The 26,870-nt window shown below is 42.9% G+C and overlaps 1 protein-coding gene across 2 annotated transcripts in view; it reads right to left on the reverse strand.

Annotated features, from left to right (window-relative positions):
- Positions 1-15,587: 15,587 nt before the first annotated feature.
- Positions 15,588-26,870, reverse strand: part of SLC35F2 (solute carrier family 35 member F2) — a 64,102-nt gene continuing 52,819 nt past the window's right edge. For both annotated transcript variants that reach the window (XM_069759136.1, XM_069759135.1), the window contains exons 7-8: positions 20,394-20,548; positions 15,588-17,867 (exon numbers count right to left, since the gene is read on the reverse strand). In XM_069759136.1, coding sequence (XP_069615237.1) covers positions 17,667-17,867; positions 20,394-20,548 — 356 coding nt within the window. In that variant the 3' untranslated portion in view covers positions 15,588-17,666. The remainder of the gene's footprint in view (positions 17,868-20,393; positions 20,549-26,870) is intronic.

A 26,870-nucleotide genomic window follows, 5' to 3' on the forward strand; every position in this document is an offset into this window, starting at 1 on the left:
AAAATTGCGTCACATACATAAGAGTAACAATTTAAGCAGCGAACCAGCGCTCGAGGTGAGCGCAGAAACAAAGTGAAAGTAACACTTCACCTGTCCAAGGACCACAGCTGTGCTGTGCTTTCACTTTACAGCCGGCAGTCAGTGAGTGCGGGAAGCAGACGGCAAGGGACAGACACTGGAATGTAAGTATGTACTGTTTGTTTTGTTTTTATGTTGGTAACCAGGGTAAACATCGGGTTACTAAGCGCGGTCCTGCGCTTAGTAACCCGATGTTTACCCTGGTTACCCGGGGACCTCGGCATCGTTGGTCGCTGGAGAGCTGTCTGTGTGACAGCTCTCCAGCGACCACACTACCACTTACCAACGATCACGGCCAGGTCGTATCGCTGGTCGTGATCGTTGATAAATCGTATAGTGTGACGGTACCCTTACTTTCACCTCGAGCACTGGTTCGCTGCTTAAACTGTTACTCTTATGTATGTGACGCAATTTTAAACTCACTAATTATAATTTTCATAATTTTAGATCACCACAAACCACCACAAATTAATCTTCATATATATTTCTATTTTTTAATGGTAAATAATAAAACAACTAGGGTTAAGCGTTGTCCCCTGCTTTTGGTGCTGAAGCTGGCCTTCATTCCTTCTCCCCAGCAGCGTTCGCTCGGGAGAAAGAATGATAAATCAGGGTTTTTTTTTGTTTAAAATAAAGTTCGTGGTCACCTCTTACCTCACTCCCCTTGTGCGCCCGCCTGCTGGCATTAAAATACTCACCCAGCTCCCGCAATGACTCCTCTCAGCTTCGCAGCTTGTCCTGTGTGAGCGGTCACGTGGTACCGCTCATTACAGTGATGAATATGCGGCTCCACCCCATGTTGCAAAATGCAACATGTTGCGTTCGACGCAGCGTCAAAACGACGCATGCGGAAGCATTCTTATACATCCGCATGGCCTGCGTACCCAACGTTAAAGATAGGGTTCGCAAGACGCGTGCAAATGTAGGCGGAGCGGAAGGAAGAGGCGTGGCCGTGGGCAGGGCTTCACGGAAGAAGTACGCAGCCTTCCTCAGCCCTGCCGAATGCTAGTGTGAAACTAGTCAAAACGAACATGTCTTGTACAACCCTTTAAGCACAGTTATGGACGTGTGATGATTTGGTGATAATATTAATTTGGTCTCAATTATCTAAAGGACATTGTTGCAGGAGTCTAGTAATTTGTTTAGATGCAACTTTGCAAACTTTATCAATGCAGCCATGTTCTTTTTAGAAGGAAATGTCTCCTGCCAACCCTTCCAAAAAGACATACCAATGCAGTCATTTTTTTTATTTTAATTGTACTGTCATGAACTTGAACACTTAAAATGTTCTTTGTGAAAAAAAGTCCTTAACCCCTCTGTGACCTTAGACGTACTATCCCGTCGAGGTGCCCTGGGCTTATCTGACCCTGGACGGGATAGTACGTCATAGCCGATCGGCCGCACTCACGGGGGGAGCGCGGCCGATCGCGGCCGGGTGTCAGCTGCTTATCGCAGCTGACATCCGCCACTATGTGCCAGGAGCGGTCACGGACCGCCCCCGGCACATTAACCCCTGGTACACCGCGATCAAAGATGATCGCGATGTGCCGGCGGTGCAGGGAAGCACCGCGCAGGGAGGGGGCTCCCTGCGGGCTTCCCTGAGACCCCTGGAGCAACGCGATGTGATCGCGTTGCTGCGAGGGTCTCACCTCCCTCCCTGCTCAGTCCAGCCCCGGATCCAAGATGGCCGCGGATCCGGGTCCTGCAGGGAGGGAGGTGGCTTCACAGAGCCTGCTCAGAGCAGGCACTGTGAAGGCTGCAGCGCTGCATGTCAGATCAGTGATCTGACAGAGTGCTGTGCAAACTGTCAGATCACTGATCTGTGATGTCCCCACCTGGGACAAAGTAAAAAAGTTAAAAAAAAATTTTCCAAATGTGTAAAAAAAATAAAAAAAAATATTCCAAAATAATGAAAAAAAAAAAAAATATTATTCCCATAAATACATTTCTTCATCTAAATAAAAAAAAAAAAACCAATAAAAGTACACATATTTAGAATCGCCGCGTCCGTAACGACCCGACCTATAAAACTGTCCCACTAGTCAACCCCTTCAGTAAACACCGTAAGAAAAAAAAAAAAAAAAACGAGGCAAAAAACAACGCTTTATTATCATACCGCCGAACAAAAAGTGGAATAACACGCGATCAAAAGGACAGATATAAATAACCATGGTACTGCTGAAAGCGTCGTATTGTCCCGCAAAAAACGAGCCGCCATACAGCATCATCAGCAAAAAAATAAAAAAGTTATAGTCCTGAGAATAAAGCGATGCAAAAATAATTATTTTTTCTGTAAAATAGTTTTTATCGTATAAAAGCGCCAAACCATAAAAAAATGATATAAATGAGGTGTCGCTGTAATCGTACTGACCCGAAGAATAAAACTGATTTATCAATTTTACCAAACGCGGAACGGTATAAACGCCTCCCCCAATAGAAATTCATGAATAGCTGGTTTTTGGTCATTCTTCCTCACAAAAATCGGAATAAAAAGCGATCAAAAAATGTCACGTGCCCGAAAATGTTTTCAATAAAAACGTCAACTCGTCCCGCAAAAAACAAGACCTCACATGACTCTGTGGACCAAAATATGGAAAAATTATAGCTCTCAAAATGTGGTATTGCAAAAAATATTTTTTGCAATAAAAAGCGTCTTTCAGTGTGTGACGGCTGCCAATCATAAAAATCCGCTAAAAAACTCGCTATAAAAGTAAATCAAACCCCCCTTCATCACCCCCTTAGTTAGGGAAAAATAAGAAAAATGTATTTATTTCCATTTTCCCATTAGGGCTAGGGTTAGGGCTAGGGTTAGGGTTAGGGCTAGGGCTAGGGTTAGGGCTAGGGTTAGGGCTAGGGTTACGGCTAGGGTTAGGGCTAGGGTTAGGGTTAGGGCTAGGGTTAGGGCTAGGGTTAGGGCTAGGGTTAGGGCTAGGGTTAGGGCTAGGGTTAGGGCTAGGGTTAGGGATGGGGCTACAGTTAGGGTTGGGGCTAAAGTTAGGGTTAGGGTTTAGATTACATTTACAGTTGGGAATAGGGTTGGGATTAGGGGTGTGTCAGGGTTAGAGGTGTGGTTAGGGTTACCGTTGGAATTAGGGTTAGGGGTGTGTTTAGATTAGGGTTTCAGTTATAATTGGGGGGTTTCCACTGTTTCGGCACATCAGGGGCTCTCCAAACACGACATGGCGTCCGATCTCAATTCCAGCCAATTCTGCGTTGAAAAAGTAAAACAGTGCTCCTTCCCTTCCGAGCTCTCCTGTGTGCCCAAACAGGGGTTTACCCCAACATATGGGGTATCAGCGTACTCAGGACAAATTGGACAACAACTTTTGTGGACCAATTTCTCCTGTTACCCTTGGGAAAATACAAAACTGGGGGCTAAAAAATAATTTTTGTGGGAAAACAAAAAGATTTTTTATTTTCACGGCTCTGCGTTATAAACTGTAGTGAAACACTTGGGGGTTCAAAGTTCTCACAACACATCTAGATAAGTTCATTGAGGGGTCTAGTTTCCAATATGGGGTCACTTGTGGGGGGTTTCTACTGTTTAGGTACATTAGGGGCTCTGCAAACGCAATGTGACGCCTGCAGACCATTCCATCTAAGTCTGCATTCCAAATGGCGCTCCTTCCCTTCCGAGCCCTCCCATGCGCCCAAACGGTGGTTCCCCCCCACATATGGGGTATCAGCGTACTCAGGACAAATTGGACAACAACTTTTGGGGTCCAATTTCTCCTGTTACCCTAGGGAAAATACAAAACTGGGGGCTAAAAAATAATTTTTGTGGGAAAAAAAATTTGTTTTATTTTTATGGCTCTGCATTATAAACTTCTGTGAAGCCCTTGGTGGGTCAAAGTGCTCACCACACATCCAGATAAGTTCCTTAGGGGGTCTACTTTCCAAAATGGTGTCACTTGTGGGGGGTTTCAATGTTTAGGCACATCAGTGGCTCTCCAAACGCAACAAGGCGTCCCATCTCAATTTCTGTCAATTTTGCATTGAAAAGTCAAACGGCGCTCCTTCCCTTCCGAGCTCTCCCATGCGCCCAAACAGTGGTTTACTGCCACATATGGGGTATCAGCGTACTCAGGACAAATTGGACAACAACTTTTGAGGTCCAATTTCTTCTCTTACCCTTGGAAAAATAAAAAATTGGGGGCAAAAATATAATTTTTGTGAAAAAATATGATTTTTTATTTTTACGGTTCTGCATTATAAACTTCTGTGAAGCACTTGGTGGGTCAAAGTGCTCACCACACATCCAGATAAGTTCCTTAGGGGGTCTACTTTCCAAAATGGTGTCACTTGTGGGGGGTTTCAATGTTTAGGCACATCAGGGGCTCTCCAAACGCAACATGGCGTCCCATCTCAATTCCTGTCAATTTTGCATTGAAAAGTCAAACGGCGCTCCTTCCCTTCCGAGCTCTCCCATGCACCCAAACAGTGGTTTACTGCCACATATGGGGTATCAGCGTACTCAGGACAAATTGGACAACAACTTTTGGGGTCCATTTTCTCCTGTTACCCTTGGTAAAATAAAACAAATTGGAGCTGAAGTAAATTTTTTGTGTAAAAAAGTTAAATGTTCATTTTTATTTAAACATTCCAAAAATTCCTATTAAACACCTGAAGGGTTAATAAACTTCTTCAATGTGGTTTTGAGCACCTTGAGGGGTGCAGTTTTTAGAATGGTGTCACACTTGGGCATTTTCTATCATATAGACCCCTCAAAATGACTTCAAATGAGACGTGGTCCCTAAAAAAAAATGGTGTTGTAAAAATGAGAAATTGCTGGTCAACTTTTAACCCTTATAACTCCCTAACAAAAAAAAAAATTGGTTCCAAAATTATGCTGATGTAAAGGAGACATGTGGGAAATGTTACTTATTAAGTATTTTGTGTGACATATCTCTGTGATTTAATTGCATAAAAATTCATAGTTTGAAAATTGCGAAATTTTCAAAATTTTCGCCAAATTTCCGTTTTTTTCACAAATAAACGCAGGTACTATCAAAGAAATTTTACCACTATCATGAAGTACAATATGTCACGAGAAAACAATGTCAGAATCACCAGGATCCGTTGAAGCGTTTCGGAGTTATAACCTCATAAAGGGACAGTGGTCAGAATTGTAAAAATTGGCCTGGTCATTGACGTGCAAACCACCCTTGGGGGTAAAGGGGTTAACCCCTTCATGACCTTGGGATTTTTCGTTTTTCCGTGTTCGTTTTTCACTCCCATCTTTCCCAGAGCCATAACTTTTTTATTTTTCCGTCAATTTGGCCATGTGAGGGCTTATTTTTTGCGGGACGAGTTATACTTTTGAACGACATCATTGGTTTTAGCATGTCGTGTACTAGAAAACGGGAAAAAAATTCCAAGTGCGGTGAAATTGCAAAAAAAGTGCAATCCCACACTTGTTTTTTGTTTGGCTTTTTTGCTAGGTTCACTAAATGCTAAAACTGACCTGACATTATGATTCTCCAGTGGTGAAAAAAATTCCAAACTTTGCTAAAAAAAAATAAAAAATTGCGCCATTTTCCGATACTCGTAGCGTCTCCATTTTTCGTGATCTGGGGTCGGTTGAGGGCTTATTTTTTGCGTGCCGGGATGACATTTTTAATGATAGCCTTTTGGTGCAGATACGTTCTTTTGATCGCCCGTTATTGCATTTTAATGCAATGTCGCGGCGACCTAAAAAACGTAATTCTGGCGTTTCAAATTTTTTTCTCGCTACGCCGTTTCGCGATCAGGTTAATGCTTTTTTTTAATTGATAGATCGGGCGATTCTGAGCGTGGCGATACCAAATATGTGTAATTTGATTTTTTTTTAATTGATTTATTTTGATTGGGGCGAAAGGGGGGTGATTTAAACTTTTATATATTTTTTATTTTTTTCACATTTTTTTTTACTTTTTTTTTTACTTTTGCCATGCTTCAATAGCCTCCATGGGAGGCTAGAAGCTGGCATAGCACGATCGGCTCTGCTACATAGCAGCGATCTGCTGATCGCTGCTATGTAGCTGAAAATCAGGCGTGCTGTGAGCGCCGACCACAGGGTGGCGCTCACAGCCACCGGTGATCAGTAACCATAGAGGTCTCTAGGACCTCTATGGTTACCATCCTGACACATCGCCGACCCCCGATCATGTGATGGGGGTCGGCGATGACGTAATTTCCGGCCGCCCGGCCGGAAGCGGTAGTTAAATGCCGCTGTCTACGTTTGACAGCGGCATTTAACTAGTTAATAGGTGCGGGCAGATCGCGATTCTGCCCGCGCCTATTACGGGCACATGTCAGCTGTTCAAAACAGCTGACATGTCCCGGCTTTGATGCGGGCTCACCGCGGAGCCCTGCATCAAAGCAAGGGATCTGACCTCGGACGTACTATCCCGAGGTCAGAAAGGGGTTAATTAATAGATTTTGGAATAGTAATAAAAGTTTCACAATTGGATGTTTAAAAAAAATGTTCCTGTGTTGAGATAATTTTATAAATGTGCCCCTGCGGTGTACTGTGAAAAATGGATGTCTGACCGTGCCTGATCATACCACATCTCCTGGCCAGAAGATGTAGCAAAAGAAAAGATACAGACATGACAGCATGGGATCACAGCTGATTCTTTTTGTGAGGTAAAACATTTCCCTGCCTGCTTTTAACCCCTTTCTGATATCGGACGTACTATCCCGTCCATGTGGGGTGGGCCCCTATGACCATGGACGGGATAGTACGTCCAGCGCGATCAGCGGCGCTCACGGGGGGAGCGCCGCCGATCGCGGCCGGGTGTCAGCTGCCTATCGCAGCTGACATCCGGCACTATGTGCCAGGAGCGGTCACGGACCGCCCCCGGCACATTAACCCCCGGCACACCGCGATCAAAGATGATCGCGATGTGCCGGCGGTACAGGGAAGCTTCCCGCAGGGAGGGGGCTCCCTGCGGGCTTCCCTGAGCCCCCCGCAGCAACGCGATGTGATCGCGTTGCTGCGAGGGTCTCACCTCCCTCCCTGCTCCCTCCAGCCCCGGATCCAAGATGGCCGCGGATCCAGGTCCTGCAGGGAGGGAGGTGGCTTCACAGAGCCTGCTCAGAGCAGGCACTGTGAAGGCTGCAGCGCTGCATGTCAGATCAGTGATCTGACAGAGTGCTGTGCAAACTGTCAGATCACTGATCTGTGATGTCCCTACCTGGGACAAAGTAAAAAAGTAAAAAAAAAAAAATTTCAAATGTGTAAAAAAAAATAAAAAAAAATATTCCAAAATAATGAAAAAAAAAAAATATTATTCCCATAAATACATTTCTTTATCTAAATTAAAAAAAAAACAATAACAGTACACATATTTAGTATCGCCGCATCCGTAACGGCCCGACCTATAAAACTGGCCCACTAGTTAACCCCTTCAGTAAACACCGTAAGAAAAAAAAAAAAAAACGAGGCAAAAAAACAACGCTTTATTATCATACCGCCGAACAAAAAGTGGAATAACACGCGATCAAAAGGACAGATATAAATAACCATGGTACTGCTGAAAGCGTCATCTTGTCCCGCAAAAAACGAGCCGCAATACAGCATCATCAGCAAAAAAGTAAAAAAGTTATAGTCATGAGAATAAAGCGATGCCAAAATAATTATTTTTTCTATAAAATAGTTTTTATCGTATAAAAGTGCCAAAACATAAAAAAATGATATAAATGAGGTGTCGCTGTAACCATACTGACCCGAAGAATAAAACTGCTTTATCAATTTTACCAAACGCGGAACGGTATAAACGCCTCCCCCAAAAGAAATTCATGAATAGCTGGTTTTTGGTCATTCTGCCTCACAAAAATTGGAATAAAAAGCGATCAAAAAATGTCACGTGCCCGAAAATGTTACCAATAAAAACGTCAACTCGTCCCGCAAAAAACAGGACCTCACATGACTCTGTGGACCAAAATATAGAAAAATTATAGCTCTCAAAATGTGGTAACGCAAAAAATATTTTTTGCAATAAAAAGCGTCTTTCAGTGTGTGACGGCTGCCAATAATAAAAATCCACTAAAAAACTCGCTATAAAAGTAAATCAAACCCCCCTTCATCACCCCCTTAGTTAGGGAAAAATTAAAAAAATGTATTTATTTCCATTTTCCCATTAGGGCTAGGGTTAGAGTTAGGGCTAGGGTTAGGGTTAGGGTTAGGGCTAGGGTTAGGGCTAGGGTTAGGGTTAGGGCTAGGGTTAGGGCTAGGGTTAGGGCTAGGGTTAGGATTAGGGTTAGGGCTAGGGTTAGGGCTAGGGCTACAGTTTGGGTTGGGGCTAAAGTTACAGTTAGGGTTTAGATTACATTTACGGTTGGGAATAGGGTTGGAATTAGGGTTAGGGGTGTGGTTAGGGTTACTGTTGGGATTAGGGTTAGGGATGTGTTTGGATTAGGGTATCAGTTATAATTGGGGGGTTTCCACTGTTTAGGCACATCAGGGGATCTCCAAACGCGACATGGCATCCGATCTCAATTCCAGCCAATTCTGCGTTGAAAAAGTAAAACAGTGCTTCTTCCCTTCCGAGCTCTCCCGTGTGCCCAAACAGGGGTTTACCCCAACATATGGGGTATCAGCGTACTCAGGACAAATAGGACAACAACTTTTGGGGTCCAATTTCTCCTGTTACTCTTGGAAAAATACAAAACTCGGGGCTAAAACATATTTTTTGTGGGAAAAAAAAAGATTTTTTATTTTCACGGCTCTGCGTTATAAACTGTAGTGAAGCACTTGGGGGTTCAAAGTTCTCACAACACATCTAGATTAGTTCCCTGGGGGGTGTAGTTTCCAATATGGGGTCACTTGTGGGGGGTTTCTACTGTTTAGGTACATTAGGGGTTCTGCAAACGCAATATGACGTCTGCAGACCATTCCATCTAAGTCTGCATTCCAAATGGCGCTCCTTCCCTTCCGAGCTCTGCCATGCGCTCAAACGGTGGTTTCCCCCAACATACGGGGTATCAGCGTACTCAGGACAAATTGGACAACTTTTGGGGTCGAATTTCTCCTCTTACCCTCGGGAAAATACAAAACTGGGGGCTAAAAAATAATTTTGGGGGGAAAGATTTTTTTTTTTTTAATTTTCACGGCTCTGCGTTACAAACTGTAGTGAAACACTTGGGGGTTCAAAGCTATCACAACACATCTAGATGAGTTCCTTAGGGGGTCTAGTTTCCAAAATGGTGTCACTTGTGGGAGGTTTCTACTGTTTAGGTACATTAGGGGCTCTGCAAATGCAATGTGACACCTGCAGACGATTCCATCTAAGTCCTCATTCCAAATGGAGCTCCTTCCCTTCCGAGCCCTCCCATGCGCCCAAACAGTGGTTCCCCCCCACATATGGGGTATCAGCGCACTCAGGACAAATTGGACAACAAATTGTGGGGTCGAATTTCTCCTGTTACCCTCGGGAAAATACAAAACTGGGGGCTAAAAAATAATTTTTGTGGGAAAAATTTTTTGTTTTATTTTTACGGCTCTCCATTATAAACTTCTGTGAAGCCCTTGGTGGGTCAAAGCGCTCAGCACACATCTAGATAAGTTCCTAAGGGGGTCTACTTTCCAAAATGGTGTCACTTGCGGGGGGTTTCTACTGTTTAGGTACATTAGGGGCTCTGCAAACGCAATGTGACACCTGCAGACCATTCCATCTAAGTCTGCATTCAAATGGCACTCCTTCCCTTCTGAGCCCTCCCATGTGCCCAAACAGTGGTTCCCCCCACATATGGTGTATCATCGCACTCAGGACAAATTGGGCAACAAATTTTGGGGTCCAATTTCTCCTGTTACCCTCAGGAAAATACAAAACTGGGGGCTAAAAAAATAATTTTTGTGGGAAAAAAATTTTGTTTTATTTTTACGGCTCTGCATTATAAACTTCTGTGAAGCACTTGGTGGGTCAAAGTGCTCACCACACCTCTAGATAAGTTCCTTAGGGGGTCTACTTTCCAAAATGGTGTCACTTGTGGGGGGTTTCAATGTTTAGGCACATCAGTGGCTCTTCAAACGCAACATGACGTCCCATCTCAATTCCTGTCAATTTTGCATTGAAAAGTCAAACGGCGCTCCTTCCCTTCCGAGCTCTCCCATCCGCCCAAACAGTGGTTTACCCCCACATATGGGCTATCAGCGTACTCAGGACAAATTGTACAACAACTTTTGGGGTCCAATTTCTTCTCTTACCCTTGGGAAAATAAAAAATTGGGGGCGAAAAGATAATTTTTGTGAAAAAATATGATTTTTTATTTTTACGGTTCTACAATATAAACTTCTGTGAAGCACTTGGTGGGTCAAAGTGCTCACCACACCTCTAGATAAGTTCCTTAGGGGGTCTACTTTCCAAAATGGTGTCACTTGTGGGGGGTTTCAATGTTTAGCCACATCAGGGGCTCTCCAAACGAAACATGGCGTCCCATCTCAATTCCAGTCAATTTTGCATTGAAAAGTCAAATGGCACTCCTTCGCTTCCGAGCTCTGCCATGCGCCCAAACAGTGGTTTACCCCCACATGTGGGGTATTGGCATACTCAGGACAAATTGTACAACAATGTTTGGGGTCCATTTTCTCCTGTTACCCTTGGTAAAATAAAACAAATTGGAGCTGAATTAATTTTTTTGTGAAAAAAAGTTAAATGTTCATTTTTATTTAAACATTCAAAAAATTCCTGTGAAGCACCAGAAGGGTTAATAAACTTCTTGAATATGGTTTTGAGCACCTTGAGGGGTGTAGTTTTTAGAATGGTGTCACACTTGGGTATTTTCTATCATATAGACCCCTCAAAATGACTTCAAATGAGATGTGGTCCCTAAAATAAAATGGTGTTGTAGAAATGAGAAATTGCTGGTCAACTTTTAACCCTTATAACTCCCTAACAAAAAAAAATTTTGGTTCCAAAATTGTGCTGATGTAAAGTAGACATGTGGGAAATGTTACTTATTAAGTATTTTGTGTGACATATCTCTGTGATTTAATTGCATAAAAATTCAAAGTTGGAAAATTGCGAAATTTTCATAATTTTCGCCAAATTTCCGTTTTTTTCACAAATAAACGCACGTACTATCAAAGAATTTTTACCATTGTCATGAAGTACAATATGTCACGAGAAAACAATGTCAGAATCACCAGGATCCATTGAAGCGTTCCAGAGTTATAACCTCATAAAGGGACAGTGGTCAGAATTGTAAAAATTGGCCCGGTCATTAACGTGCAAACCACCCTTGGGGGTAAAGGGGTTAAACATGTTTTACCTCACAGAAACCAACATTCTATAAACAGCTGAAAAACCTCTAAATGACAGAAAAATAATTAGGGTATGCAAAAAAAAATTACTTGGATATTTATAAAAGGAAAATAAATACCGGTAACTGGTACAACCGTACATGTGAGTAATTAACAAGTGAGGTAACAATAACCAACAAAACAATGGCCACAGATAAAATGGCTAAAGTTCCCCTTTAAGAGGTTCAATTGCTTCTTTTTTTTTTTTTTTTTACTTTTTCAATAGGCTAAAAACAATTATCTATAAATACTCACTACAAAATGTTTGAAAATCAAAATAACACTTTGAGAAAACTACTTTCAAAGTGTCTCCTACAGCAAATACAATTAGAACTCGCTGCCAAAATAACGTTTGTCCCTTGGCTATAATTTATCATATCCCGATGGCGTGATCTATATAAAAATAGTAATGTTTACAAAGTGTGGGTTATGGGTGAATAGTTGTAAGGAGATGATGCCAGGAAGAATTTTGCTTGTGTCTGCAGAAATGCCAAGGACATGCAAACAAGTAGAAGCTGAATGCACTGCTTATGAGTCTGCATTTCAGGCATTTCTTGGTTAAACAAAAGTGGCAATTGAATGTATGTATAAGTGTATATATATATATATATATATATATATATATATATATATATATATATATATATATATATATATATATATATATATATATATATATATATAAATATTATAAATACATACATAATTATAACTGCACACTAAGCCCAAAATGTAAAATTGACTGTAACCAACATTTTTTTCCCCCTTTTCTCAAATGTGCCAACCAGATCAGTCACTGCACTATTTGCTTCTTACTAAGAATGGGAGGGTGTTCAGCTATAACATGTGGATCTCTTTTTGGTCTCATCCACGTGTTGCAAATAAAAGGGCACTCTGGCTGTAGTATTTTTTTCCTGGCTATAGACGTTTTCACGCACTTCAAAAAGACCGACCAAACAAGGAAAATCTTTAATGTTCGACTATCACAACTCCTTTGTATAGCAGACCAATGTCCTTCCCCCATAACCTCACTCTCCAAAATCACTGAAGGAGAGCTCACTTATTTCTCCAAATCACACCTCACCACTAGTGAAGTTGACCCCCCAACCTCACCACCACACTTATCCCATCCCTAACCCATCTCTTCAACCTATCACTAACTTCTGGTACCTTCCCTTCTGGTTTCAAAAATACCACAATCACAACTATCCTCAAAAAGCCATCCCTCGACCCTACCACTATGTCCAGCTATCGCCCCATATCGCTGCTCCCATTCGCTTTCAAATTCCTCGAGCAGCATGTTCTTGCTGAACTTTGCTCTCACTTATTATCTAACTCGCTCTTCGACAACCTACAATCTGGCTTCCACCCCCAATCATTCCACTGAAACTGCCCTGACCAAAATTACTAATTACTTACAACCAAAGCTAACAGACAATTTTATATTCTCCTCCTTCTAGGCCTGTCCTCTACCTTTGACACAGTTGACCACTACCTCCTATTAGGTATATACTCACCCTCGGACGCGCCCTGCTTCTTTCCGGCAGCCTTCCTTCCTTCGAATCAGCGCTTCCAGGACCTGCGGTGACGTCACGGCTTCTGATTGGTCACGCGAGCGGTCACATGGGCGGTCGCGCGACCAATCACAAGCCGCGACGTCACCGCAGGTCCTGGAAGCGCTGATTCGAAGGAAGGAAGGTTCCCGGTTAGTACCAGGGCGCGTCAGAGGGTAAGTATAGCGATATTTTTTATTTTAATTCTTTATTTTACACTTAAATATGGATCGCAGGGCCTGAAGGAGAGTTTCCTCTCCTTCAGACCCTGAGAACCATTGGAAACCCAATGCACTGCATTGGGTTTCGAGTTTCGGCCGACCCCGACTTTTTTATAGGATCGGCCGACTTCACTCGACCCGACTTTTGAAAAAGTCGGGTTTCGTGAAACCCGACCCGATCCAATAAAAGTAAAAGTCGCTCAACACTAGTAGTGATGAGCGAATATACTCGTTACTCGAGATTTCTCGATCATGCTCGGGGGTCCTCCGAGTATTTTTTAGTGCTCAGAGATTGTTTTTCTTGCTGCAGTTGAATGATTTACATCTCTTAGCCAGCTTGATTACATGTGGGGGTTCCCTAGCACCCAGGCAATCCCCGCATGTACTTATGCTGGCTAATAGATGTAAATCATTCAGCTGCGGCAATAAAAACTTAATCTCCGAGCACTAAAAAATACTCGGAGGACCCCCGAGCATGCTCGAGAAATCTCGAGTAATTCGTATATTCGCTCATCACAAGTTAATAGCACATGGCATGTGTAATTAATATTTATTTTCATACTCATCCCTCCAACACCTCAATAAAAGATTTAATGCTATATGGTGCAACTTAAAACTGAAACCGATCCTGTAAAAACCAAGTCCTAAAATGATCGGTTATGGAATTGTAATTATCACGAAACAAGAAGCAACGTTGAAAATCGTAACTGGAGCTAAATTTTTTTATAGTTCTCTTTCAGACACTTTCTACTTGTCTTACTATAATGTTAGAGTTGGTCTACTGCTCGGAACTTCCCTGCATATGCAGGTGCTTCTCATCAAAAGTTAATTTATTTCAGTTCTTAAATACAAAAAGTATGAGTATAAACTCATTATATAGAGTCATTACAGAGTGATCTATTTCCATTGATTATTTCTGTTAATGTTGATGATTATGGCTTACAGCCAATGAAAACCCAAAAGTCATTATCTCAGTAAATTAGAATACTTTATAACACCAGCTTGAAAAAAATCTGAAATGTTGGCCTACTGAAATGTATGTTCAGTAAATGCACTCAATACTTGGTCGGGGCTCCTTTTGCATCAATTACTGCATTAATGCGGCATGGCATCGAGGCGATCAGCCTGTGGTACTGCGGAGCTGTTATGGAAGCCCAGGTTGGTTTCATAGCAGCCTTCAGCTCGTCTGCATTGTTGGGTCTGGTGTCTCTCATCTTCCTCTTGACAATACCCCATAGATTCTCTATGGGGTTAAGGTCAGGCGAGTTTGCTGGCCAATCAAGCACAGCTATACTGTTGTTTTTAAACCAGGTATTGGTACTTTTTGCAGTGTGCACAGGGGCCAAGTCCTGCTGGAGATTGAAACTTCCATCTCCAAAAAAATTTGTCGGCAGAGGGAAGCATGAAGTGCTGTAAAATTTTCTGGTAGACGACTGCGCTGACTTTGATCTTGATAAAACGCAGTGGACATACACCAGAAGATGACATGGCTCCTCAAACCATCACCGATTGTGGATACTTCACACTAGACTTCCAGCAGCTTGGATTGTGGCCTCTCCATTCTTCTTCCAGACTCTGGGACCTTGATTTCCAAATGAAATGCAAAATTTACTTTAATCTGAAGACAACACCTTCGACCACTGAGCAACAGTCCAGTTCTTTTTCTCCTTGGCCCAGGTAAGACGATTCTGGCATTGTTTATTGGTCATGAGTGACTTGACACAAGGAATGCGACACTTGTAGCCCATGTCCTGGATACGTCTGTGTGTGGTGGCTCTTGAAGCAATGACTACAGCAGCAGTCCACTCCTTGTGAATCTCCCCCAAATTTTTGAATGGCCTCTTCTTAATCCTTTCAAGGCTGCAGTTATCCCAGTTGCTTGTGTACCTTTTTCTACCACACTTTTTTCCTTCCACTCAACTTTCCATTAATATGCTTGGATACAGCACTGTGTGTACAGCCAGCTTCTTTAGCAATGACCTTTAATGGCTTACCCTCCTTGTGGAGTGTGTCAGTGACTGCCTACTCTACATCTGTCAAGTCAGCAGTCTTCCCCGTGATTGTGGAGCCTACTGAATCAGATTAAGGGACCTTTTTAAACGCTTACGAAGCCTTTGCAGGTGTTTTTGTTAATTATTCTAATTTACTAAGATAATGACTGTTGGGTTTTCATTGGCTGTAAGCCATAATCATCAACATTAACAGAAATAAACACTTGAACTAGATCACAGTTTGTAATGACTATATAATATACGAGTTCCACTTTTTGTATTGAAGAACTGAAGTAAATTACCTTTTTGATTATATTCTAAATTTGGTGACAAGCACCTATATATATGACACCAACATTAGAGACGAAACAAGTATTTATCCAGTTTATCCCAGTATACAAGTCCTCACGCGGGGAGATCTTCACATAAAAGAACATAAAAAAAAACAAAAACATTTAAATTAATTTTACAAACATATGAAATTTATTTTACAGCTATTTTAAATAACTTTTTTTGTTACTTTGTACAGATAAAACAAATATAATGGTCATAGGCATTTAGTGTCTTAATACATTGCCAGTATCGTGACATTTGGCTAGGCCTCATTCAGACGTGTTACATGTTTTTGCTGATAACACACAGCACGGACCTCCCTAGAACCAAGGTATGTATGTCATTCATTGGTACCATGTCCTCTTCCAAGCACATAATTCAAAGTTTCGTGTCAACAAGTTGTTCTAGTGCCATCATGCTGTATTCTCATTGGCTGTTTGATCCGCCACCTATTTGCTTTGGAGCTGGAAGTTATCTTGGTGGGAAAATAGAAGAACAACAAACCCCCAATAACCCAATAGTAAGAATCAAAAATATACAAATAGCTCTGCCATCTATGAGATTCGCATGCCAAATATTTTTATGATCCTTTGTGATCTGTACAGCATTTGAAGGTTGGTCTTCGCAGGTTATGCAGATATATCACACACTTTAGTAAAAAAAATAATAAAAAAAAATGTATAAAAAAAACCTGTACTTAAATAGCATATTTTTTATTAGACTAACACCCATGCAGACTCAAACAAAAGGCTGACCCTGCAGTTATTTGCGGTTTCACTACTTTTGTCCTAGTGGCTATAGGGTAGCAAGAAAAGGGGGCGGTTGGACACATGACTGCAGGTTTATACTACAGTTATGGGGTTAGACCAAATCCTTTTAACCTAAAAAAATCCCTAAAATCTCTAGATATAAGGCACCTCTTACCAAAACAGCATGTTAATCACAGATCAGGTACTTTTTCTAAAAAAAAAAAAAAAAACAATGCAAGATTTTAAGAGTTTTAAAAAGGAATATAAACTCTAATAAATACCAATATTTTTTTTTTTACAATTACAAACTTGAGGTTTTAAAATCAGTGCAGATAAAATCAAACTGCAGCACAATTAATAAATACAGTAATTATTAACATGGGACAAAAGGTCTATAATAAAAAAAAAAAAGAGCATAAAAATATCACGGTGTCTGGCTCTTTACGATCAATCCATTTGCTTCTGGCAATCTGGTCTTCAAAAAGTCAACCCTAAATAAGCTAGTAACAGGTAGCAATGCTGGTAAGACCACAGAATTCAGCTCAATTCTGTTTGGGAATAACAGAGCAAGTGCTCGATTATTCTGCAGCGCTCCCGGAGGGGAAATTGAGAATTACACCATTCTCACTGAAATCCATGGAAGGTCTGTCTACTGCATGAAGATGTTGGATCCTCCAGAGAGTCATTTTGCTGGGATCTTTGGGATTATTAAAAGGGATTGTCTGCTACTGGATAATCCCATATTAATGGCCCCAAGATGCTTCTTAAACTAAAGAAAGTCTATACATACCTCCCTGATTGGCTGCAGCAGTCTTAAAATATTGTTTATGTTAAGAGTCCAGCAGAGGACACATGACTTAAAAGTGAAGGAGAGGTCTCAGTCCAGGAGTCAAGTACATGTGTTTTTTTTTTTTTAAATTTAGGCAGCAACCTAAGGCCATTAATTCAGATTCCTTAACTACTTTAAAATTGTGTTAAAGAATTCTCTTAAGTCAGACATATTTCTGTAATAGTAAATTACAAATATTACATTTAAAAAACAAAACAAAAATTTTTCTGAATTTGTAACAACTGGATATTTTTACATTTCTATAGTCAAACTGAGTTAAAAAGTTGTCAATGCAAAATTATCAATTATAAAAATGTACTTATTTATATATATAAAAAAAAGGTAAAAGTATGAATAAATATCAAGTCACCGAAAACTAAAAACAGATTTCCACGTGTTCTAGGTTTAGAGTGTAACTGGTGCGCATAGCAGCTTCCTTATAAACAGGTGTGCAAGGCAAATAGCTGGCAAGCTGGGAGTAGGAACCTGAATGTGGCATATATTGGTCAAAAAAAAAGAAAAAGAAAAAGTAAAAAAATTTCTAAAAAAAAATATAACAAAAATAGATCAAATATAGTTTCTTTGTTTAATATAAAAAAGGCAAAGGCAATGTGGTTGTTGGTTGTGTTCAATCTCTGGATATCTCCTCAGGCATGTACTGCAGGGGTGTGGCCGGCTCCGCAGGCATCTCGTCATCCTTCATAGCGCTATTCTCCAAGCCTCCACTAGTCTGTGCTGGTGTAGGTTCCATACGATAAGTTGCTGTACTGCAGTACATAATGAATCCCACCATGATCACAACAAATGCTAGGATGTAGAGAAGAGAAAACTAAAAAAAAAAAAAGAAAAACATTTTTAGACTCGCCCACATTTTCACACTCTTAAAGGGTAATCATCGTTTCAAAAAACTTTGTAGAATAAGCAGTGAGTACATAGGAATAACATATTTGGCCGTTAGATGGCTCAGCCTACATTTTCCAGTCTATAGGCTCACTTTCAAATTTATAATCCACTCTGAGCTGGTGAGAGAATACGAGCACCAGTGATCTCAGCACGCAGAGAGGGATTCCTGCTCTTCATTCATTGTCTAGCACAAAAAGACAAGCTGCCGCAGGATGAAGGAAACTACACAGAAAAGTTGAGCTCTCTGGTTGTGAATCAGCTCTGGGCTGAGGTATCTGTTCGGTTAGATGTTTCACCCTGATCCTTGTATTTTTTCCTCTGCCTGTTTCCGCTTCCTGCTCCCCTATCCATAGAGTATAAGGACACCACAGTGAGTGTGCAAATAGTCTTATCTGACCAAGATGGATATGTGCATCTTCCCAGCCCCCCCCAGAGAGGATGACAAGAGGTAGGGGAAGAAATGTCTTATAAACGATGAAGGAAGGAGACTTCTCAGAAAATATATATTGAAAAGTACATTCCTACTATTGTTGAAAGTACAGGCATATGTCACCGTTTTCTTGGAAATATTGGATGCTTTTTACACCCTTTTTTTTGAGAAGTTGAGAAAAAATGATCCCATTACGTCCTACTATCCAAATCCCCACCTACAATCTGAGAAGGTAGCTAGGAGTAAGGCTACTTTCACACATCAGGTTTTCGCCATCAGGCTAAATTGGGCTAATTTTCAAAAAAACGGATCAGGCGAATGTTGCCGCCGGATCAGGTTTTTTTTCCCATAGACTTGTATTAGTGCCTGATTGCACCGGATGACATTGCGTTTTGTCCGGTTTTCGCCGGATCTGGCAAATCTGCCGCTTCTGGTTTCTTGAAAAAAACGTCCACTGCAACGTTTTTGGTCTCCGGCGAAAAAGCCTGAAGCTCCGGATCCGGCGCTTCCGGCTGTTTGCTAGAATGGAAGCCTATGGGAGCCAGAAGGTGCCGGATCCGGAAAAAGGCTGATCCGGCAGCCTGATCCGGTTTTTTAAACGGAGCATGCTACAAATTTTTTTTTATCCAATAATCTAATAAAAACGGATCCGTCTCATCAGTTTTTCACAATCTGCGCCGGATCCAGTTTTTCCAACATTTGCCGGATTTAGCCTGACACTGAAAACCTGATGTGTGAAAATAGCCTAACCGTTCAATGATCTTACAGCGCCTCCACAGGGAAAACATAGAATTACGCAATGCTTGTCAAAAATCAATGGTCAGTCCATGTAATGCAAGGACATATCACAAGCCCTTAACATGAGATACACTTTATACTTGCTACTTTTATAGTATTTAGAAGTTCCTAAAGTGGAGCTGAATTACCATAAATTTTGATCTACTGATTTTCTTAGGTAGATATCTTGGTTAAAAGAAAAACTGGCGAATTAACAATCCTGACAGCCACAATGACATGCAGGATCTGTTCATCTGAAATTGCATTTTATCTTCTTAAACACCTTTGGCACATTAGCTCTAGTATAGAATATGATGGATAGATCCTTGTATCTTCCAATGAAAGCCTTCCTTAAAGTGGCTTTCTGCCATTAAAACTTAACAATCGGACATCATCCCAATAGAAGTCATGTTTACCGCAGCTGGTTTCCACCAGACTAAAAGTGTTGGCATTACAACCGGACTGTTGAGACCACCGATTGACTGCAGGGTCAGAATGTTATTTCCGGTCCGATGGAGACCAATGAAGTGCCAGCGTAGGAGAAAAAGTCAGATTCTGGAGAAAAGTATGACTTTTTTATTCTGTTATTAGGTTGTCTTCCAATTAGTAAGAATTTCAGAAAATCCCACCCATATTGGCAGACTCAACTGACAGTGTAATATGTACAGAAACTACCCAACAGAAGATATTGGAGAAAAGAAGGATCTGGCTCATTGGATTTCCAAAAGCAGATCCTATAGTTTTCTCGGAGACAAGCTGCCAACAGAGAATTTCGACATCAGTTCTATCAAGCCAAGCGCTCCAGTGTAAGGACGAGATTGGCGAAATAGCGGTTGGCTAAACGTTTGGCTAACAACTATCTAATGAGTATAGAAGGCTTTAGAGTCTTCTAGACCTGACTACTTTCCGATGGCTGATGCCGGTCAGGCATGTTGATGACAACATGACTGATTCCTTCACTTTTCACAGGAAACAAGGCTTTTGGCAGCTAAATACCCTTTTTTTTTAATCCCAGCAAGCATGTGTATGGTGTGACCAAGAAAAACACCTGGCTGCCAAATAAGTGGGCCAAGAGCCATCTAAAAAGTTTGGCCACCTTGAGATTACAACTGCCGAGCTGTACACAGGTTTTCTTTTTCCTACACAAAGCCCATATCACTACCTACAATCAGAGAAGTTACAATAGGAAGAAGAGACATTTAAAGAAGATGAAAATAATGAACTTTTGTTAGAGGTTGTTCTTACATTGTACCCAAATAAAAAGAGGCCAAAGAAGAGGCTGTAGAGATCAGCGGTCAGGATACCCAGGTTAACAGAAGTGGCGCTGGTGACTCTTATCACAATAGGCATCACACTGTACAGTCCGAACATGCAAAGAGCAAAAACAGCAAACAGCACACCTGGAATACAAGCAAAAACATTGACGTTATGACTCAATATGGAAGTAGGTGGAAGTTCCTACAAACAGTGCAACCTTCAATGAAATGACCATGACAATGGGACTTTATTGAGGCTCTTGTATAAGCTCTGTATTCATCTGCACTTATATAGTGGGATGATAGGAGCAACAATTTTTCCTCGGAGTCACACTGTCCGATTAACTATCATCCAATGTTTTGCCGATTCGCACTCAGATCAAAAACATGATTGTCTGCACCTGCCCTTAGAACAACTAGGTAAAGAATATAAAAGCTTGTCATCCGATTACTAAAAAGAAACATGTATTCTGAGCATCATATCTTTTGATTAGGCAGACCTTATATACTTATAGTCCTTATAAACCTTACTAGATGGTGGCCCGATTCTAACGCATCGGGTATTCTAGCATATGCATGTCCATGTAGTATATTGCACAGCCCACGTAGTATATTGCCCAGCCACATAGTATATTGCCCAGCCACATAGTATATTGCCCAGCCACATAGTATATTGCCCAGCCACATAGTATATTGCCCAGCCACATAGTATATTGCCCAGCCACGTAGTATATTGCCCAGCCACATAGTATATTGCCCAGCCACATAGTATATTGCCCAGCCACATAGTATATTGTCCAGCCACATAGTATATTGCCCAGCCACATAGTATATTGCCCAGCCACATAGTATATTGCCCAGCCACATAGTATATTGCCCAGCCACATAGTATATTGCCCAGCCACATAGTATATTGCCCAGCCACATAGTATATTGCCCAGCCACATAGTATATTGCCCAGCCACATAGTATATTGCCCAGCCACATAGTATATTGCCCAGTCATGTACTATATTGCCCAGCTACGTAGTATATTGCCCAGTGACGTAGTATATTGCCCAGTGACGTAGTATATTGCCCAGCCACGTAGTATATTGCACAGCCCACGTAGTATATTGCCCAGCCACGTACTATATTGCCCAGTCACGTACTATATTGCACAGCTACGTAGTATATTGCCCAGTGACGTAGTATATTGCCCAACCACATAGCATATTGCCCAACCACGTAGTATATTGCCCAGTGACGTAGTATATTGCCCAGCCACGTAGTATATTGCACAGCCCACGTAGTATATTGCCCAGCCACATAGTATATTGCCCAGTCACGTACTATATTGCCCAGCTACGTAGTATATTGCCCAGTGGCGTAGTATATTGCCCAACCACGTAGTATATTGCCCAGTGACATAGTATATTGCCCAGCCACGTAGTATATTGCACAGCCCACGTAGTATATTGCCCAGTGACGTAGTATATTGCCCAGCCATGTAGTATATTGCACAGCCACGTAGTATATTGCCCAGTGACGTAGTATATTGAACATCAACGTAGTATACAGCACAGAGCCACGTAGTATACAGCACAGACACGTAGTATATTGGCCAGTCACATAGTATATTGCCCAGTCACGTAGTATATTGCCCAGCCACGTATGTAACAGGTTAAAAAAGACTTTAAATAAAAAATAAGCATATACTCACTCTCCGAAGGCCCCTTGTAGTCCTGGCGCCTGTGTGCGGTGCACGCGGCAGCTTCTGGTCCCAGGGTTGGTATGAGCGCAGGACCTATGATGACGTCGCGGTCACATGACCGTGACGTCATGGCAGGTCCTTCTCGCATAGAATCCTTGACACCAGAACCTGCCGCTTGCACTGCCGAGGACAGGGCGACACGTCGGAGGGTGAGAATAAGGTTGTTTTTTTTTATTATTTGTAACATTAGATCTTTTTACTATTGCGTTACACCGCGGTCCATTAACGCTGGCATTAACCCTGTGTGAGGGCTGACTGGAGGGGAGTATAGGGCGGGCACTGACTGCGGGGAGGAAGGAGCGGCCATTTTGCCGGCGGACTGTGCCCGTCGCTGATTGGCCGTGGCAATGGCTGTATATCTGCCTCAACTAGACCTGTAACGGAAGAAAAATAACTTTTATTATGCTCACCTGTGGTCCGGTCCGATGGGCGTCTCTAGTCTTGGTCCGGCGCCTCCCATCTTCTTACAATGCCCGTCCTCCTGCTTGCTTCATGTGGATAACGCATCCCTTTGTCATCCACACAGTCTCCTCGGCACAGCGTTCCTGCACAGGCGTACTTATCTGTCCTATCAAGGGCAGAGCAAAGTACTGCAGTGTGCATGCGCCAAGGCTCTTTGACTTTTCCCGGCACCTGCGCACTGCAGTACTTTGCTCTGCTATCAACAGGGCAGAGAAGTACACATGAGCAGGAGCGCGGTGCCGAAGAGACGCGTCATCCACACGAAGCAAGCGGGAGGGCGACATCACAAGAAGAAGGAAGGCGCCGGACCAAGACCAGCGACACCCATCTGACCGGACCGCCCCGCAGGTGAGTATAAGAGTTATTCTTCTTCTTCTCTTGCAAGTCGGTTTGGGGGCAGATATACAGCATTATAGAATGCTGTATATCAGACCTGAAAGGTGATGGCTGTATCTCTTATTGGCCAAACCTGGTGACAGGTTCTCTTTAAAGAGAACCTTTCAGTTGATTTGGGTAGGATGAATCCGACCCTAGCTGCACAAAAACAATTCAAAGAAACAGGCAAGACCCACAGGCAGAGACGAGAGGAGCCCAGGGACTGCAGAAACATGCGCACATACGGAGAGACTTGTCAATCACCTGGAGCGAGGTTGGGAGAAGCCAGTTTCTTGAGGATAATCTCACACCTTTGATGGCGCTAACGAGGGAGGCCCTTCTCTCTTACTCTGGTTGGAAGGGTCAACCTTCTAAAAATGAAATTGCATTCCAAATTTCTATACCTCTTCTATAATTCCCCAGTATGGAAACTCTACTTACCTAAAGACTAGGGTGATGGGCGCTTCCCTGTTTAATTAGAATAATGAATTTTGGGGAGGATTTTTTTTCTATCGTACATTGCAGAATGGGGTATGCTTCGCAAATTCCCACAGTTACAACTAGCTTAAAATCTTCCTGACTATTCACTGTTCAGAGATCATCAATTACGGGCTGCACTCAGAGGACAGTTTTAGGACTGATGATATCTATAAATATCACCATCTTAAGAGTGCCTAACTTAGGTCACGGGCCTAGGTAATCCACTATCCAGCTTTTACAATTATTTAACAAGAAATTTTGGGTAGGGTGCTGCAAAAGGATGCAAAAAGGGGGTAAGAGCAGGACAATTGCCCTGCAATCAAGTGTGGATAGGGAAATTACTTAAAGGGGTTCTGTTGTGAGGGGGTGGACAAAGGTTCTTGCACCCCTCTATCAATGGGGATAGGGCACTGACTTAAAATAATTTAAAAAAACTTGAACCAGGAGGCTGAAGTGCCAGTGAAGGTGGAGATGTTTGTGTAACAAGCAAAGTAGGAGGTAGCCAACACAGTTTATTTGGTATTTTTTTATTTTTAAAGTGGAACTAATGGAAATAACAGAATAAAATACAAAACTAAACAATTGTCTTGAACCAGAAGGCTGAGGTCCAAGTTGTTATGTATGTAGGTATAACAGTCCAAGTAGGAGGTAGTAATACACTACTCAAAAAAATAAAGGGAACACTAAAATACCACATCCTAGATATCACTGAATGAAATATTCCAGTTGCAAATCTTTATTCATTACATAGTGGAATGCGTTGAGAACAATAAAACATAAAAATGATCACTGTAAACCAAAATTAATATCACATGGAGGTCTGGATTTGGAATGATAATCAAAATCAAATTACAGGCTGATTCAACTTCAGGGGAAATGTCTCAAGACAAGAAAATGATGCTCAGTAGTGTGTGTGGTCTCCACGTGCCTGTATGACCTCCTTATAACCCCATTTCTCCAGCCCTCTGCATGTGACTCTTCTTTTTTAGGCAGGACCACCTTGCCCACTTACACTTTGGGAGGTATCTTAGATCCAATGTATTCCACCCTTTATCTAGGTGGAAATTATGTGTCCATTTTTCTCTCATTGGACATTTCTTGTCTAAATATTGCACTTCATCCTTTATCAGGATTTACGGTACTTGTTTGTAAATGCACTTTAATTTTGCTAATATTGCACTTTTTTCTACAGGACTCTGCCATATTATTGCAGTGTGTGCTAATAGTTTTTCCATAGGATAGTAATGAATATTCTCTATCTAACCTTTTGTATTTATCCTCACACGGCTCTATGTTACTTGAGGACTTATATTCATGTTTACCATATTTTTCGGACTGCAAGACGCACTTTTTTCCTCCAACAATGTGGAGGGAAATGGGGTGTGCGTCTTCTAGTCCAGATGTACTGGCTCTGGCTGTGGTGGGGGAGCTGCATCAGCGGAGCAGAGGGTCACAGGAGGTTGGAGCTGGCGGCTGCGGCTAACTCCTGTGCCCGCTGCTAAAGATAAATTAATATTCGCTGCATTCCAAGCCCATGGGTGTGGATGGCAATGAATATTCATTACTCTATAGAATCCTGGTCTCATTTGCCCCCATCGCAGTCCTGGTATGCATGGCCCCATCCTTATTCTGGTATGATTGGCCCCCAAAGCCACTCCTGGTATGCATGGCCCCATCCTTATGATTGGCTCCCACCCACCCCCATCTTGGTATGCATGGCCCCATCAGAAAAAAAACAAAACATTACACTTACCTTCCCGGCATTCCCTCGCAGCATCCTGCTCCGTTGCCAGCAGCTGCTTTATGTTTGTATGCAGCACATGGCAGGGACGTCATGCGCTGTTCGCAAGCCGAAGGGCGGCTGCCGGAATACTCACTGCTCTGCACTCCGGGACTGTGTGCAGAGAGCAATGAGTATTCATTGCTCTTCCGCAGTGGGCACAGTGTCAGCCAGAGCCTCCCTGCCGGGCAGTAACGTGTACTGCTATTTAAGAGAAATGAATATTCACCTCTATGGGCGTGGAGAGAGATGAATATTCATTTCTCTTAAGTAGCGGCATACGTGATCCCCGGCGGCTGACACTGTGTGCTCTACTGAAGAGCATTGAAAACCCACTGCTCATTCCCGGCACGCAGAGCAGTGAGTATTCTGACAGCTGTGCTCTACCTGTGAGCAGAGCATGACGTCCCCACCATGTGCTGCTTACAAGCATAAACCAGCTGCTGGCACCAGAGCAGGACGCTGCGAGGGAGCGCTGGGAAGGTACGTGTAATGGTTTGCTTTTTTTAATGTTTTCTGATGAGGCCATGCATATCAGGATGGGGATGGGGGCCATGCATACCACGATAGGGATGAGGGCCATGCATACCACGATAGGGATGGGGCCATGCATACCACGATAGGGATGAGGCCCTTGCATACCACGATAGGGATGAGGCCCTTGCATACCACGATAGGGATGGGCCCCTGCATAACACGATAGGGATGAGGCCCTTGCATACCGCGATAGGGATGAGGCCCTTGCATACCACGATAGGGATAGGGCCCTTGCATATCACGATAGGGATGGGGCCCTGCATACCACGATAGGGATGGGCCCCTGCATAACACGATAGGGATGAGGCCCTTGCATACCGCGATAGGGATGAGGCCCTTGCATACCACGATAGGGATGAGGCCCTTGCATATCACGATAGGGATGGGGCCCTGCATACCACGATAGGGATGGGGCCCTGCATATCACGATAGGGATGGGGCCCTGCATACCACGATAGGGATGGGGCCATGCATACCACGATAGGGATGGGGCCCTGCATACCACGATAGGGATGGGGCCATGCATACCACGATAGGGATGGGGCCATGCATACCACGATAGGGATGAGGCCCTTGCATACCACGATAGGGATGAGGCCCTTGCATATCACGATAGTGATGGGCCCCTGCATAACGCGATAGGGATGAGGCCCTTGCATACCGCGAAAGGGATGAGGCCCTTGCATACCACGATAGGGATAGGGCCCTTGCATATCACGATAGGGATGAGGTCCTGCATACCACGATAGGGATGGGGCCCTGCATACCACGATAGGGATGGGGCCCTGCATACCACGATAGGGATGAGGCCCTTGCATACCACGATAGGGATGAGGTCCTGCATACCACGATAGGGATGGGGCCCTGCATACCACGATAGGGATGGGGCCCTGCATACCACGATAGGGATGGGGCCCTGCATACCACGATAGGGATGGGGCCCTGCATACCACGATAGGGATGGGGCCCTGCATACCACGATAGGGATGGGGCCCTGCATACCACGATAGGGATGGGGCCCTGCATACCACGATAGGGATGGGGCCCTGCATACCACGATAGGGATGGGGCCCTGCATAC

This window comes from Ranitomeya imitator, chromosome 3 (genome assembly GCF_032444005.1).
Source record: "Ranitomeya imitator isolate aRanImi1 chromosome 3, aRanImi1.pri, whole genome shotgun sequence".
In the NCBI taxonomy this organism is placed as follows: Eukaryota; Metazoa; Chordata; class Amphibia; order Anura; family Dendrobatidae; genus Ranitomeya; species Ranitomeya imitator.